Source organism: Rhinolophus sinicus, chromosome 1, assembly GCF_057876585.1.
Source record: "Rhinolophus sinicus isolate RSI-liver-muscle chromosome 1, RSI-T2T, whole genome shotgun sequence".
In the NCBI taxonomy this organism is placed as follows: Eukaryota; Metazoa; Chordata; class Mammalia; order Chiroptera; family Rhinolophidae; genus Rhinolophus; species Rhinolophus sinicus.
Window position 1 is genome coordinate 70,105,778 of NC_142501.1, and position 16,864 is coordinate 70,122,641.

General features: G+C 33.3%; 1 protein-coding gene across 2 annotated transcripts in view; it reads left to right on the top strand.

The window, feature by feature from the left end:
- Window positions 1-16,864, top strand: part of TRHDE (thyrotropin releasing hormone degrading enzyme) — a 364,858-nt gene that overhangs the window by 336,151 nt on the left and 11,843 nt on the right. For both annotated transcript variants that reach the window (XM_019748962.3, XM_019748963.3), the window contains 2 exons: window positions 12,678-12,845; window positions 13,374-13,514. In XM_019748962.3, coding sequence (XP_019604521.2) covers window positions 12,678-12,845; window positions 13,374-13,514 — 309 coding nt within the window. The remainder of the gene's footprint in view (window positions 1-12,677; window positions 12,846-13,373; window positions 13,515-16,864) is intronic.

Below are 16,864 nucleotides of genomic sequence, written 5' to 3' on the forward strand. Positions count from 1 at the left end.
TGTTAGTTTCAAAATGATTCTTATGATTTTCTCACATGTGTTTAAATATTTTACTCAAAACATTGTTTTACTATATCAGTAATACTGCCTTTACAAATTAAGTTATGTATCCCTTTACCTCCTGCCAACACCTGGCATAGAAACTGCTTTTTTTTCCATCAGAATATCAGAAGACATTTAATTATTAATTTCTAAGAGTTCAGGAAGGATGCTTCAAAGGGTATTTATATTCTCAGTGGATTATGTTAAGTAGCTTAAAACTAATTAACCTGCATTTTTAGTAGCTCACATTTTTACTTGCATGTGAGGTAATACAGCATCTTACACTGCAATTTGTTTGGCTAGTTCCTTGTTTCACACTGTGCACAGTCGGGGCATTGTTAATGGAGAACTTCATGCACCCTGTGTGTGAATTCCATTGTAAACGTTCTTATAACAGACCCATTGAGGTGAGAGGAAAATAATATAGTGAATTACCTGAATGTTGGTGATGAAGATTTAGAAAACATACTTTCAGCTAGTTTCCCCCAATACAATATCTGAGGGCACATATTTTTGTTTACTTTTATCATATGCTTGGAAAGAAACCTTAAGGGATAATCACCGTCCTTCATTACCTTTCTGTCCTAGGAATTTTATACTTCAGTAATTACGGCTGGTCACCTCGTTATGAGTTGTTGCCTGCATAATCCTAGCATAGAGACTTAGAAATTGCTCACAAGAATCTTTAAAGCAGAAAGTGGTGTGGGAATTTCTGGAATAATTCACAATTACCATCAAAGATGTCATCATCATTAATATCTCATTATCAATTTATCCCTGTAGTTCTTTAAACCTAAAAAAATAAAATCTTTACTATGCCGCATCCCTCATTGTGACAGGCAGTGTTGCAGATTCCCCAGTCCACATGTGGGAAATGAGATATCTGATTAGTAGTCAACTTGGTTTTTAACCTTTAGCTTTATTTCCAAAATATTGTTGATCATTTTTTGCCATAGTCATACATCTACTTGATTTAGTTAAGTAGGGTTCCTTCAGACTCTTAACAGTGTTTGATACCGGTACCTAATATACCTTGAATCTCTGCCACATCCCAGGGCATCCAATAGAGCAAAAGGAACAGTTTCTGCCTTCCGTAAACTACAGTCTGAGTAGAATCAGATGTCATAAGAATACTGTAAGATTTTAACTGTATTGAGAACACAGACTGGGGATTTATACAAAAAGGACAATTTGACCTGCCAGTGAGGTTGACCTTCTTGCAGAATAACAACTGACAGGAAAGATACATGTTCACTAGGCAGAGGGAAAGGAGATGTTAAGCAGAAGAAACAGTGTGTAAAAATGGCCTTTCTCCTCCACATCATTTCTCAAGATTAAATTCTTGGTATTTTCCAAATTTTAGCTGATTGTGCAGAATCTATACTGACCCATGAACATTCTCTGGAAAATTTGTAAATTTTTTCTTTTCTTTGCAGTTAATCAGTTTGTTTTGTTTTTCTTTGCTAAGAAGAGCAACAATCCCTGTTTACTGATTATGCTCCTTCATCAAAGTTTTAGAGGAATCTCTCCTCTAAATTAGAGCATGGTACCAAAAAGAAGTGTTTTGGAATAGCAACGTGGAAGTAAAATACCGTGAAATGCAGCAAGTATGCTTGCTCTCTGAATTAATCGCATTGTGAATTCCTTTGTCAAACTGAATATCTTTTTTGTAACCAACAATCACTACCTGACTTAATATTTGTATAAGTAGAGGTCATATATTAAGACTACTTAAGTAGCGGCATAGAGAAAAGGACTTTATTATTTCTCTTTTCCCTAAACTTCTCAGAAATCATGCTGAAAATATCACTTTTCCTTGCCATTTGGAGACTTTAATATGTGCTTGCTCAGTTCAGCCCACTATGGGATAAATATTTGACTGAATGTCCTAACTAACCTGAATGTATTTTTAATTTACTGTTGGGTGTAGCAGAGACTTTAATTGCCTCAAGAGCTAATATAACTCCAGTAAGTGCATGGTTCTATTCATTTCTGTATAGTACATTTAGTTTGTAATTTAAATGCATTAATGATTTTATATTCTAATTTAAATGCAGAAATAATCATATACTTATTTTCCTTGTTCCAACACTTTTGGCTTTTTTCCTGATATTTTACTTAAAAAAAAATATATTGCTAACTGTGCATAGAGGCAAATAGTCAATAGTATTTTTCAAGGTATTTTCATTTTTACAGAAGTATGCTTTTGAAAGTGACTTGATTTAATTTAAATTTTTTTCTTTTAAATGTAATTGGCTTTTCCCCCATTTCTGCCAATAGTAATTTTCCTACCATGCTAGTATTTTTTTTTGCCTAATATTATACCAATTTCAGGGATAACACAATTGAACTTTTGTGTCATCTATCAAAAGATATGCCTATTGATTAGTTATAGAATAGCTCTATTTTAACTGCCTATTTTTCACAATACAAGTGCTAAGTGAATATAGATTTCACTTAGGGAGCAATGCTGATTAAACTTAAATAGTAATCATTATTATTTACTAAGCCAGAGTTGAAGCACCAACAAAAATATTTGCAACTTCTAAAACATTTCTACTTACAGAAAGTAGGTTATACTGGATGGATTTAGATTAATCGAGTATAAGGTTTTTAAAACTACCACCAACCACTTTAAAGAAGAAATTTCCTCCACATTTTCTCAAAATAATAATATAAGCCTTGCTAACAGCACTGAGATATGTTCCCTAAGATCAACATTTCCTTTCTGTTTATTTTTCTTTCTTATTATTAAGATTTAGGACTCATTCTTTACATATAATTCTTCTATCTCAAAATGATACTGAAAATATTTCATTAGTCTTCTTTCTAATGATAGTGTGATACTATTTACTTAACATTGTGATAATATTGATGAAAAATGTCCCATAAGCACCAAATATTGTTTTGTGATATGTATATATATATCTTAAAATATTTGAAAGTGAGAAAGAACTTTGATGATTTGTAATTTCTTGAAATAACAGCATTTGTTTTCCCAAGTTATATCATCTCCAATGCAAAATATGCCTTTTTTGCTCATTTTGTAAATTTTTCATCCACTCTTGCCATTCCCCTTTTCTCTAGAACCCAGATTGTTGTTTTATCTCTTTCTTAATAATTTTTTGTTACCTTATATAATATGCTAGAGTCTTCAAAACTGTTTTCAATTATCAAGTTAAATTACCAGATTAAATTATATCTATCCTTATTCTTTAAAACATATATATGTGATATATATATATATATATATATATATATATATATATATATATATATATTCTTTTTTTCTGTGATATATTAAATATATGGAGAGAGAGAGAGTTAATCATGCATTTCACTGCTTTTTCACAATGCAGTAGGTCAAAGTACATTTCAGTGAAGCCACAGAAACATGTAGGATTTGATATGAATAAGAATACTTCTCTATTTTTAAAAAGCACAGCATTTTCTTGTAGTGAACCTATCAATTAAAGCTATGAAATCCTGCAGAATTGCATGTTGGTTAAAGCACAGAAACATACACATGCACACACAAACAGACACACAGGTAAAGAGTAAAATTTACTTTGGCCAAAATAAAATCTATTTTTAGTTGGGGGACTTTTAAGTTAGAATTATATTACTGATCTACTCATGAAAGCTCAGTGGTTACATTTAAAAAAGTAACTAAATTGTCACAGAGGTTCTTCTCAGTCTGGAGAAAGCTTTTTTAACATGAGTAACCTTGACCTTGCATTAGCAATGAAGGTAAACCACATTTGCACAGGCACTCACATTTCTAGATGTAGTATTTTGATGGATACAATATATGCAACTTTCAACCTTTGTATGAAGAATACAAAGGACAATGACTGTTGCTATAAATCATCCTGGGCAACAATGTTATCCAGTCGAGTTTTCATGAACATTCAGGCCTGCATTATGATTTGAATGAGAACAGTGCTCATGGATTTGCTATTGTAACAAATGTGTCATTCCCATTATTTTCTTTCATCTTAACAGTTAACTTAAAGTACCGATTCCTAATCACTGTGATTTAGACACACATATATGTATCTTGTCTTATATATATTTTAGACTATATATGTGAAGTCTACTGTATACACTAGATTATATATATAATACTGAGGTCTGATAATCAAGTTTGTGAACTTGTTGCAACAATATTGCTAACTTTTTTTTTGACATCAGGGGGATTATTCATTATGAATTTGTACCAACTGGACAAAGAGTTAACCAAGTTTACTATTTGGAAGTTCTGGAAAGGCTGCATGAAAAAGTTAGAGGACCTGAACAGCAACAATTCATGGCTCTTGCATCACAACAAAGCACCAGCTCACATGGCACTGTCTGTGAGGGAGGTTTTAGCCAGTAAACAAATAACTGTATTGGAACACCCTCCCTGCTCACCTGATCTGGCCCCCAATGACTTCTTTCTTTACCGAAAGATAAAGGAAGTATTGAAAGGAAAACACTTTGATAACATTCAGGACTCAAGGGTAATACAATGACAACTCTGATGGCCATTCCAGAAAAAGAGTTCCAAAATTGCTTTGAAGGGTGAACTAGGTGCTGGCATCAATGCATATATTTCCAAGGGCAGTAATTTGAAGGTAACCGTAGTGATATTCAACAATGAGGTATGTAGCAGTTTTTCTAGGATAAGTTTGTGAACCCAATTTTCCGACTTCGTATGTATATATTAGACTTCGTATCAGAGCAGGCAGTTAAATTTACAGTGCTCTGACCAGAGCTGAGTCTTCACTGAGCTTACATACTCATGGATCAGTATAGAGCAGATTCGCTGAGATGTCATGGATAATTAGCAAGCAATGACCAGAAAACAATTTATCCCATCTTTAACATAACCATCTATAAATAGGGCAATTTATCAGCTATTTCACAACTTCTATGAAAACTGTATGTCTCTTTTTTATTTTTATTAAATTTATTGGGGTGACATTGGTAAGTAAAATTATGTAGCTTTCAAGTATACAAATCTGTAATATATCATCTATTGCATTGTGTATTCACCACCTAGAGTCAGTTCTCCTTTCATCACCATACATTTGACCCCCTTACCCTCTTCTACCTCCCCTTCTTCCCTTACTCTAAACTGTTTGTGTCTATAAGTTTTTGTTTGTTTGTCTTGTTCTTTTCTTGCTTTCAGTTTTGTATCCCCCATATGAGTGAAATCATATGGTTCTCGATTTGTTTCTGTGACTTATTTCTCTTAGCATGATAATCTCAGATAAATTCATGTTGTCACAAATGGCAGTATTTCATCTTTTCTTATGGCCTCTTATGTTTTCAATTATGTTATGCTCTTAGAGCTATTTATACTAGCAGCCTGCTGCTCACTGTTTTAGAGTGAATCATCATAGATATCTTAATTTTTTACTTTTGTTGTAAAGCAGTTTGATTTTTTTGAGCTCTTTGAGGTATAATTAATTATGGATGTCATAAGGGCTCTGAGATGTGAAATGTTAAATCATACTGTGATAGGCTTTTCAGTTGAATGTGTTTAAAATACAGGCCAAAGAAAAAATTTAGACAAGTCAAATCACAATTTCTCCTCTAATTGTTTGCTTTTTTTTTTTTTCCTTCCTTGTAGGTTCTTGTCATGAATATCATTGTTGTCATCTTTGAATTTTTTGGCTTTTCTGTATATTTCTCACTTGTGTTCTTCTGTCTTTCTACCTTTTCTTTGATATCTTCTTTTTGTCCTCTTCTTTTTGATGTCTGGGTCACTTGGTTTCCCATCTTTTTGAGCTTTAGCAATTACATTTTATTAAGTGGTTTGATAGCCCAGATTCTTAGCCCTTTCAGAATACAGTGATTTTAAATACAGTTGGTCTATTCTCCACCAAGTTTCTCCAGCTCTATTTTTTGAGGTCCAAAGGGCCACGCAGACTGGTTTTGAACTGTCTTTTCTTTCATTCATAGGTTTTAGTATCCGTTTTTGTTATGCTTAAGTTTTGATGGAAGTGAACCACCACTGTATGGGCACCAGTGACAGTACTCCCTAGAAACAGAGCAACCCTGGCTGCTGGCTGCACACTACACATGAGATTCTGTTCTCCCTTAGGGGCCTTGTAGACATAGTAACTCTTTTGCTGCAATGTTTGGGTATGTTTTCCTGTGGCTTGCACTATCAAGAACTTAGATGTTTTGTATGCCACATTGTGTGACATTTTCTAATACACTTTTTTAATGTCATCAATGCCATTAGATTCTAATTTATCTATACTTAAATCTAATTGATGCCACCTAGTATGTTTTAGTATTTTTTGCTAAAATTCAATATAATGGTAATTTATTATCATATAACAAAGGTTTAAAATAAAAACAATATCATTTATGTACAAAGCAGCTCAAAATGTTATTAGATGCATAAAATAGTAAAAATATCAACTTTTTATTTTTTGCAGGTTTTTGACAAATTTTGAAAAAGAAAACAAACTTGAAATCAATGTAGTGATAGAGTTAAGGAACATTTATTTTTTTTCTTTTTGGCCAGGGTTTTAATATTGAATCAGTGGCATAGTTGATGGACAAGTGTACCAGTATATTTAGGTGGGATTATAAAAATGCATTTAAACTTGAGACGTATGATCAGTCATGATTTTTATCATTACTCATTCACTTTTAGCGAGTGTCTAAACATTTCACTTCTGCTTTATTCTTAGTCTAGTACTCATTTGGGAAAGATAGAAGTATTTGTTGCCACTTCATCCTAATAATAGTAATAAAAATAATGAGGAGGAGGAATGTCATTATCACATATTGAGACAATTGTCTATGTTCCTTGCCCTGGGCTATGCACAGCGTTTAGATAACGCTCATACTGAGCCCTTGATATGCACTAAGCACTGGCTAAACATTATCTCATTTAATCATTGTAATAACTCTGTAAGGAATTATTATCCCCATTTTCCAGATGAGGAAAACTGACACAGGTTCAAACAAAATCACATCGTCCTTCTAAACAGCTTTAAGTTTTACTCAAGATGGGTTTTTTTAGCAGCAGCCAAGAGACTAAGGAATTGGGGATAGAATGAGAGGCGGGGTAGGTGATACTATGACCATGGTCAGACTTTGTAAATGCAGGTTCTTTTTTAGTCTGACATTTTCAAGTCATGGATTGTTTGCCCTGGAAGAAGTAAGAACATTAGTACTTATAAGGCAGAACAAGATTTGCAGTGTTGGTGAGGAAGCCTCAACCCAAACTCTTTTAATTTCTAATTAGATTAGGCAAATGATCTTTTAAATGAATTAATTAACTGCAAATTAAATAAAATTAATTAAATGGTAGGCCATGCTCTAGATCAATAGCATGTGTAGTGTTCCTGAAAGAAAGAGGTGCTCTTAGAGAGGCTAGTGATTTGAGAAACTTTTCTCATTGTCTTTGAAAATAATTAAAACCACATTTCAGTGTTAATACGATTACTGATGAAAAGAATCTTGTACTAACAGAATGGAAAGGGACCTTAGAACTCATGTACTATCGCCTCGTCCAATTAGAATGAAAAATGAAGCCCAAAGCAATGACCTTGACTTGCCCAGTCCTAGAGGCACTTACTGGTCCAAATTTATATTTTAAAATTGGGTGATTTTTTTTTCTCTCTGTCAAGTAGTAGTTTCCTATGGGAGACACATTAACTGTATCATCAGAATTATTTCTATATCTTATTTAATAGCATTTTTCTATATTGGAATATAATTTATTCTAGTAATTACAGAATCTTACCTTTATAAATATAATTATACATTTACTTATCCTATTTCCAAAGTAATTATAAAAGTTATTAAATTATAAAATTTGAAATATATGACTTAAAAAAAACAAAGACTGATTATTTATTATATGGTCGCCAAATCCAAAGGCAAATGTTAATATTCTCTTGTTTACCCTTTATGTCTTCCTAACATACACATTATGGTTTTTCAAACATAACACAGTTATATTATATATGTAGTATACTCTGTTCTTATATGTCTCATCATATTCTCTGTCCTTAATATAGCTCATCATGTTAAATAATATATTTACCACATCATTAAATATTAATCTATGATATCATTCTTAGTTGCTATTTTTATCTTAAACCAACCCCTTATTATTATTTTAGATGAATCCTGATTTTTTTACCTTAAGAAACAATGCAGCAATGAAAACTTTCACAGCAAAATCTTAGGAAATTTTCCTCATTATTTTTCGTAATTTATCAATCGACTTCACAATTTTCCATTTAATAACTAAAGTACCAATTTACTATGATTTAAAGTGTTAGGTCCATTTCACCATCATTGTTATCAAATTCAGTAAAAATTATTCCTAAAAGATGCATGCCTTTATTTTTCTACCTGCTTAATTTTTTGGCTCCTCCCCAAACTTATAGTTTTTAGGCATTTGCTTTAGGCAAGGTGAAAAAAAAGGTAAACACCAACAAAATACAACATTAAATTACTTCACAATGATGTACTGAACTTTTATGCTTTAAAACTTGTATCATACAAATGAACTCATGTCATGATCTTATTTAAATGGAGAATAGAATTAAAAAATATATAGTATAGTACAAGTTACACTAATTAGGTAATAATTTCTGCAATGTTAGTACCCTAGTAAAATTAAGGCACTTCCTTTTGGCTAAACATTACCCCATTCATCTCAGATGAAGGCAGCTAGGAGAGACTAGCTCCCGCTCACGTTTATGGTGTATACCACACCTAGAGAAAAACTAGCACGGCTTTCTTTCCCAGATGATAAAATCCCATTAAAATATTTACTTCTGAGGAGCAGTTAAAGAGAAATGACTGTGGGGATATTCACATTTTCATAAATAATTTCTATGTTCATGAGAAGAGGCCCTCTCTCCCTGTAATCCTGACATCAAGAATCTCACAGGACTCATTTGTACTGTTCATAACTATGGGATCTGTGGGTTTACCAACTCATGCTTTACAAACAAATGAGCTTTTTCATTTGTTCCTAATGACTTCGGTTTATACACTGAGATCTTAAACTCTCCCCAGAGCAATTATTTTGCTAAAATGTTATTAGAATATCTTGACAAATGTAGCCACAAAGGTGGGGGAGGGGAGTTCATTAACAATGGAAATTATTGGGGACCAAAGGTTCTTGGCAGATTCAGCGCTTTCCAGTCTTGTTTTATTTACGGTGATGAGTACAAATCATCTTGTGAACTATACATTGACTCTTTATCTGGTACGTGGGTGAGGAAGATGAGGAATTGATGGGTGGGAAGAGATGCTGGAAAAATCAGAGCGGTATTCTCCATCTAATCAGCTCTGTTCATGCTCTTTTAAGGAGGCTTAGGAACCTTAAGCAGTGCGTACCTCCTAGCATCTGCTAATAGAGTTATTTCTTTCCTGAGATTTTGTGGATTTGTAGCTAAGACTGGGGGCTATTTTTCAGTGGACCATCAACAGGCTTTAGATGTATAGACATATGTGAGTCCCATTTTCATAGTAATCACATTTGACACATCTGCTATGCACAGAGGGACAGCTGCTGACAAGCCTGGATGCTGACCTGCAGTTTTTTGCAGAGCACGTCCAAATGATGCGGTCTTTCTCTCGGTTTGTAGCTTCAGCTTCAGATACGGAATCTGCCACTGGTCTGGGCAACTTTACTTTCAAAGGTCTCCTTTGCCCAGGAGAACTTTTGTGAGTTTCCTTCAGGGTGGTCTGTCTGCCATTTCATGCTGGGTCTCCATTCAAGATTTCTTCTGCTTCCTCTGTGGATTACCAGCTGGCCACACAGCAGCTCCTTAAATACTCTGCTAGCCTATGTCCTTTCGGTTACCCAGTGGCTGCGTTTTAACAAAGATCACTTCAGCGAACAGAATGAATACTTATGGTTGGAAAAACAGTCTTGTCAATATTGAATATGTCTCAAAGATGACTGATTATTCCGTGGATTATATATATATATATATATATATATATATATATATATATATATATATATATATATAATTTAAAAAGAGGTTAGAGGTGACATCTGTGGCCAGTTCAGCACTAAGAGAATTATAGGTTAGATGCATTGATATTACTTTGCAGCCCACTGGTTAGGTCCAGGGCTTGGTGATAATACCCTCTTAAAGGACAGAGTATATTTTTTTAAAAAACTTTTTCTTGTTTTTACTTTTTATCAGATGGCATTTGATTGAACAACAAAAATCAGAATTCAGTGACAATTATTTGAGTATTACTAATAATAGAAATAAATATACCTTATTTTCATTGTCATTAGCCATCTCTAGGCTAATAAGAATAAGAATGCCTTACATGTGCAGCTCATCCTAGTTCTCACCTTACTGGGTAGCAGTTATTGTGCATAGTACCCTCCCTTTGAACAGAGGTCCCTGTCTTGCAAAAGTAAGTTTAAAATAGACACATCATGATCTTATTATATAGACTAAATAAAATAAGACGGGTACCCTGAAACATAGTATTGCATAAAACTGTTATTTTTTATCTGTGATGCCCCTTTAGCCAGTGTCCAGGGCTTTCGCCAGGCCAATCCATTTAGTTGTTTGTGTATGCGTCTTACACAGGTCAGCATCTACCAGTAGCAATCACTGAATAACAAAAATATTGACTGATGCTACTGATTATAGTATATGGCATTTAAGTTAGTTCTACGGAACATAGTTTAATACCTGCTTTACCCTTTTATTTTTTTTCCCTCTTCTATATTTCTGTCTGTTTTTTCTACTTGAAACCATTGCTAATGGGGACTGGTTTTATAGACAGTAACAAACCTAATTCAGTGGACCCTATTCTGTACTCTCTTTGGTATATTAACAACTTAATGAATTTCGCTTAGAAAGTAACCTGTAACTATTATGTCTAACATTAAGAAAATATGCAATGATCGAAGAGTTGATGATTATAATAGACATATTGTTATTATACCTTGTGTATTTTTATATTGATCTCTTGGCTAAAGTCATGACAATAAGACAGTGTTGTGCTCTGTAGCCTGTAATTTTTGGAAGCAAAGACTCATCCTCTTTTCTAGATTGTTTAGCTTTCTTATTGCAGTTAGTACACATGGAGGCATCTTTGTAATCTTATGTTGTGTCTAGCAGGAGTCACACATTCTTTCAAATGTGGTGGCAATGTTTTCCTTAGTGATGTCAAATGTACTGTGTGGCCAACAGTCATATACAGAACAGAGAGAAGGTTTCACCAACCTAGGGAAACTATTGTTGGTACTTTTTTCATGGGGCTCCTGGGTGAAGAGGGAAGACAGCAGAAAGACGTGCAACTCTTTGCTGGTGTCTTCTGATGTCTGTATTCCTTTTGTTTCCTTAACAAATGAAACAAACAAACAAAAATGCTTGCCTTCTAATACCACAGAGAGAAAAGGTTTCAGTTAGCAAAGTTAAAGTAATTTTTCTCCAAACACTTTAATTTCTTGCAAGAAAAGACAGAATAACACAGTTTTAGCCATTTCTGGGAACCATGAATTTGTATGAAACGTCTAACAACTCTACACAAACGGTACCCTGCACAGTCCTCTGTATCCTGATTGCAGCCCTACTTAGCTGCTTAACAGAACAAAATGACGATCATCTTACTGATAATTATTTGACAGTTTCTCCAGTTTTCCAAATACTCCTTTAACGATAGCAATGTTTTAACCATCAGAGTCCTAAATCTTCACAAGGGATTGATTTATCTTGTTATCCAGAGAAAGCGTCTCTTATTATTAGCCACATTCAAATTATAGATGAGAAATTTTAATAATAGATTACTGAATATTGCACAAAGCAGAAATACATTTTTAACTTTTTTTAAGTATTGGAGTGTTCTTTTGGAAAATTAAGTTTTTTAAATGGGTATAGACTGAAACTTGAAAGAACAATGTTTAGTAAAAATTTGCTATGGCAAAGTACACATGAGAATTTACATCTTATAAATAGCCAAGACTGTTTAAGTCCACTAACAGTTTCCTACTGTAACATTTATTTTGGAATCAAAGTCAAAATCTAGTCTATTTTTATAGTCACCTTTATAAACATAGGGAAAAAGAACTTTTTGCTTTCTCAAAATTTGCTATTTATATTTTATTTGTTTATTATCTGTGTAATAATTTTTTAGGCTCGAAAATTTAGAGAACTATTTGAGGAAAATAATTTTAGAAAAAAATTTCCAAGAATTTAGGAGAAAATGTTTCTGTTTTACCCGAATTAGTCTTTTCAACCAGTGCTTTCTTGTCATTCTTGGGTTTATCACTGTGAGAGCAAAGTCTTTGGTTGATAAGTATATTCATGTTGGTGAAAATATAAAGCACCCTATTTTTATTGGTTTCTTAAGTTCTTATGTTCCTTTTTTTGTTTGTTTAAATATATACATAGTTTTGAGAGTGAAAACAAATGCTGCATTCAAAACTAGTTTTAAATAGAATACATTATTTTATTCATTCAGTCACCAATATTTTTGAGTATTGTTACTATATAGTATTATTCTCTTTCAGGTAAAATCTAATTAACAAAATCATCTTTTAAAAACTGACTGTAGTAAAACGTCTGTCTTTATTTTAAATACTATGGAGCTTTTAATTAACAGAACATCACCATGGGTTGCTTCTTTAGAATACCACTAAATGTTAGAGACATCGTGTACTGTACAGGAGTTTCACTGCTAGATGAAGATGTCTGGGAGTTCATATGGATGAAATTCCACTCCACCACGGCAGTTTCTGAGAAGAAAATATTATTGGAAGCCTTAACTTGCAGTGATGACAGGAATTTATTAAATAGGTGGGTCAATTAATGTTCTAAATTTACTTGTGTAATGAAAATATTCTCTGTTTATCAAACTGTTCTGAAGTTGATTTTATTTCCTTGAATATATGCTAGTTACTATGAAATATATCTGCCTAGAGCTAAGGAAAATTGATCTGTGAACATGACTAAAGCTAGGTGACTTGGAAGATGCAACTTTGTTTCTAACTCATTTGTTATATACTTTTATTCACACATGTTAGACAATATGTCAATATAAAAGGAAGTGTTTACTTTAAATAATTTTTAAAGTATGTTTGCATCATCAAACCAGAATTGTGACTTCTTCATGCACAAGATTTATTTCAGAATGTAACTAATATATTAACATACTATGAATTTGATCTTCTTTAATAACCAGAAAATTATTCTATTGATCAATTTGCATTAATAAAGTTTACACTGGACTAGTCTCTTGAGGAATATGATAAATTAAATCATGTAATTTTATACAAATGTTTAAGTTGTTTGAGTAAAAATTTTCCCACAATTCTATCCTTAAAGGCTTCTGAATCTGTCACTGAATTCTGAGGTGGTGCTGGATCAAGATGCAATCGATGTGATAATCCATGTAGCACGAAATCCACATGGCCGGGACCTGGCCTGGAAGTTTTTCAGAGATAAGTGGAAGATATTAAATACCAGGTAGATATAAGAGTTCAGTCATTTCTACTTGAGTGAGTAAATTAAAGGTGACATACGAGAGATAAAAGCCCAACTTTTTGTGTTCGAATAAAGGTCCACATAATAGAATTAGATTTTAAAATACTCAACCAAGATGGGTGTTGCCACTCCTGTGAAAGTCAGAATTATTTTAACAATTTTATAAAATTATTCATTTATTAAAATTGATAACTAATTATATATGGAAATATAAGGAGTGAAAGTTTTAGCAATGCAACGTCCCTGGAAAAATCTATCAAACTCTCCAAGGGTGAAGAAATTGTATCATAAAACACCTATGTCCTGAACGCATTATAAAAAAATATATTTATAAATCAGATATACTGGCATTATAACAACACAACTTTAATTACTTCTGTAGAATTGTTTTAAATTTCTTTTGACTATAAAATCATAAAATACCTAAAGTAAAACCATGATATAGGAAGGAATATTCAAATCATTGTATACTTCTAGTTGGCAGTTGAATTCATTCCTGAGACATCTTGTTTCATGGTGAGAATCCTTCAGCCTCAATTATAGGAAATATTTTATGATATATTTAAATATATTATAATAAATGTTAATTTAGTGCTCTGATAATCTCAATGGCATTTTAAAATTAAATTTATTATAGAGCATGTAAATGCTGCACATTCTCAAATTAAATGTCCCCAAATAGTGTGCAGACCTACTGTTCTGTCTCTTAAAAAATGGAAATATAAACTTTATTTTTAAAGCGTACACTTTATCAGTTGCCCTCATATAAAGAGTTCAATTTGAATGGATGTGTCATATTAAAACCCATTTCTAGCTACAGATATTTTATTGTCAGAAAGCACTGATATTCCTAGGAAGTACATTGGCTTTTTCGTATTTTCAACTCAGAAATTGGAATGATTGGAAGATTAGAACATGCTTTGTTGTCATGCACATAACATAGTGAATAGTCAGACACAAGATGAAATTAATGTATACAAGCTCGTTATGCTCATTATAAAGAATATTAAATATTTACGAACACACTGAGTTTCTTTAGGGAGTGATTTTATAGGTCAGAGTTCAATGTAATGTATATATAGTTTAGTACCTACCAAGAGAGGTTTAGTTCCTGATATGCCTGTTTTGTCTCAGAGTTCATGATCTCTAATCAAAAGGTAGAAAGGTTGAGGTTTTAGCATATCTGCAGATAGGGCTGTGTTTATCTTGACAAACAGAATTGTCTTTATCTACTCCTACTCCTCCGTCAATCCTTGAACATTTGAGGTCATGGGGGTGCGGTCCTCGGCTCTCCTTACTTCCTGCCCTGCAGATTCTCATTTGCCATATATTCCGATGGTTTCAATCATTCTTAAATCTGTATCTCTAACTCAGACATTTAACCTGTGCATCACCCTATAATAGATCGTGACCTGTGGTGATCCCTTACTGAGGTGTACCTGCAAAGCTAAACCTATCATTTTTCTCTTGTCTTCCTTTTCTCAGCAAACAATATGACTATTCACCAATTGTTCAACCCAGACATCTGAAAATCTACATATGGCTTTTCTTTTCCCTTGCTATATGCAACAATTAATTAGGCTTGAGGTCTTGTCAATTTAACAGTTCCTAAATGTTTCTTGAATTATTCCTCTTTCCTGCTACCACTGCCCCTAGTGCAGGTTCTTCCCTCTTACTACTACACTTAACAATAGCCTCTGTCTCCCTGCCTCTATAATTATGTCCAACACACACACACACACACACACACACACACACACACACACCCCTTTTCCCTTTGTTCCAAGAATCACTCTGAAAAAAAAGTGCCATTCCCCTGAAGTAAAAACTTCAATGATTCTGTGCCACACTGACAATCTAAGCTCCTTAAGTCCTCTGACTGACCCCTCAGTGTTTTATTCTGCTATCCCTTGCTTCACAATTCATACATTCTTAATACCAAATGCTTGTAGTTGTCTGCACACACCATGTTGTTTCAGACCTCCTTCCCTTTGTTTACGTTGGTCCTCTGCCAGAATTTACTTTCTTCCTTGATGTTCAGAACTACTCCCTACTCAATCTATATGCCACCATCTCCCTGAATCGTTTCCCAAGATCCCACAGCTACAGAGACCTTCTCTGAACAAGGTGTGTAATTGTATGATCAGCACATTTAATCACAATAAATGGAAATTATCTGCTTACAATTCTAGATAGTATAATACCTTCAAGGAAGGAATTGTGCCTTATTCATCCTCACATGAGTGTAAGCAAAGTATAAGCAAAACACTCTAGGAATTATTTTCATTCCTAGACAGTAAGCCATATCTGTAACCACAGAGGGATTACTAATGATTACTTATATTATTATTGAATGCCTGTTTATTTTATTTAGCTAACATTTTCCCATGGAATAGTTAAACGTTAGAATTATAACAAATTATGACAGTCATCCAGTTTAGTTCCCTCATTTTACAGAGGAGGAAACTGAGGCTTCAAAAACTAAATTACTTAAGGTCCCACAAGTAACAGCAATATTACAAAACTTACTGTAACAGTGGCTGGACCTCTGCTTCCAAAAACTCTAAATCTTTTTGTTGGTGTACTTTTCTTAATTCTAAGAGTATGATAGCCTGTGATAGGTATCGTTAGCACAGTGGAGACAAGTCAATTAAATGAGAAATCTTTCTAACTCACAGACACAAATTGTTCCTTACCTTGGTCCGTGAGTCAAGGAATTATGCTTGTAGTAGAAGGATTATGCAATTCAAGTCAACAACTTGATATTTTATTTTACTACCCACATTAAAAAAAAAAAAGCTAATATTTTTAGAAGCATTTTTAAGAAATTTGGCTGTTTCTAAGCATGAAAAAGAGACTGCCAATGTCAATTACGACTGACCAGACCAAAGAATCTGTGTGACATCTGACAATGCCCAAATTTGTCTTGCAGTCCTGTTTCCTTTGTTGGGATTATGTTCCCTTATAATGAGCTAGGTAACTTTAAAGTTGAAAAGTTTTAAAAATAATTCCTCCTCAGGTCTCAGATTGGGAATATAACAGCAATTCCTAAATCTACTTTTAGAAGGTTTTTTGTTTTGTTTCGTTTTTGTTTTTAACTTACTACAATTTAGACCTCTCTTAGAAATCGTGAGCCAAATCAGGTGGTCTGTACTGGTATCTCACAGACACAGCTCTTTGGCACTTCTCTGACTCCCTTAGAGGAATGATTTTGAATGCTCCGAGATCTTAATGGCATTGAGACTGCACCGGTCAAATGGAACCTTTGCAAAAGATTCCGAAAAATCTTTATTGTATTATTTCTTAAATTACTGCCTGTATTAACATTAAAA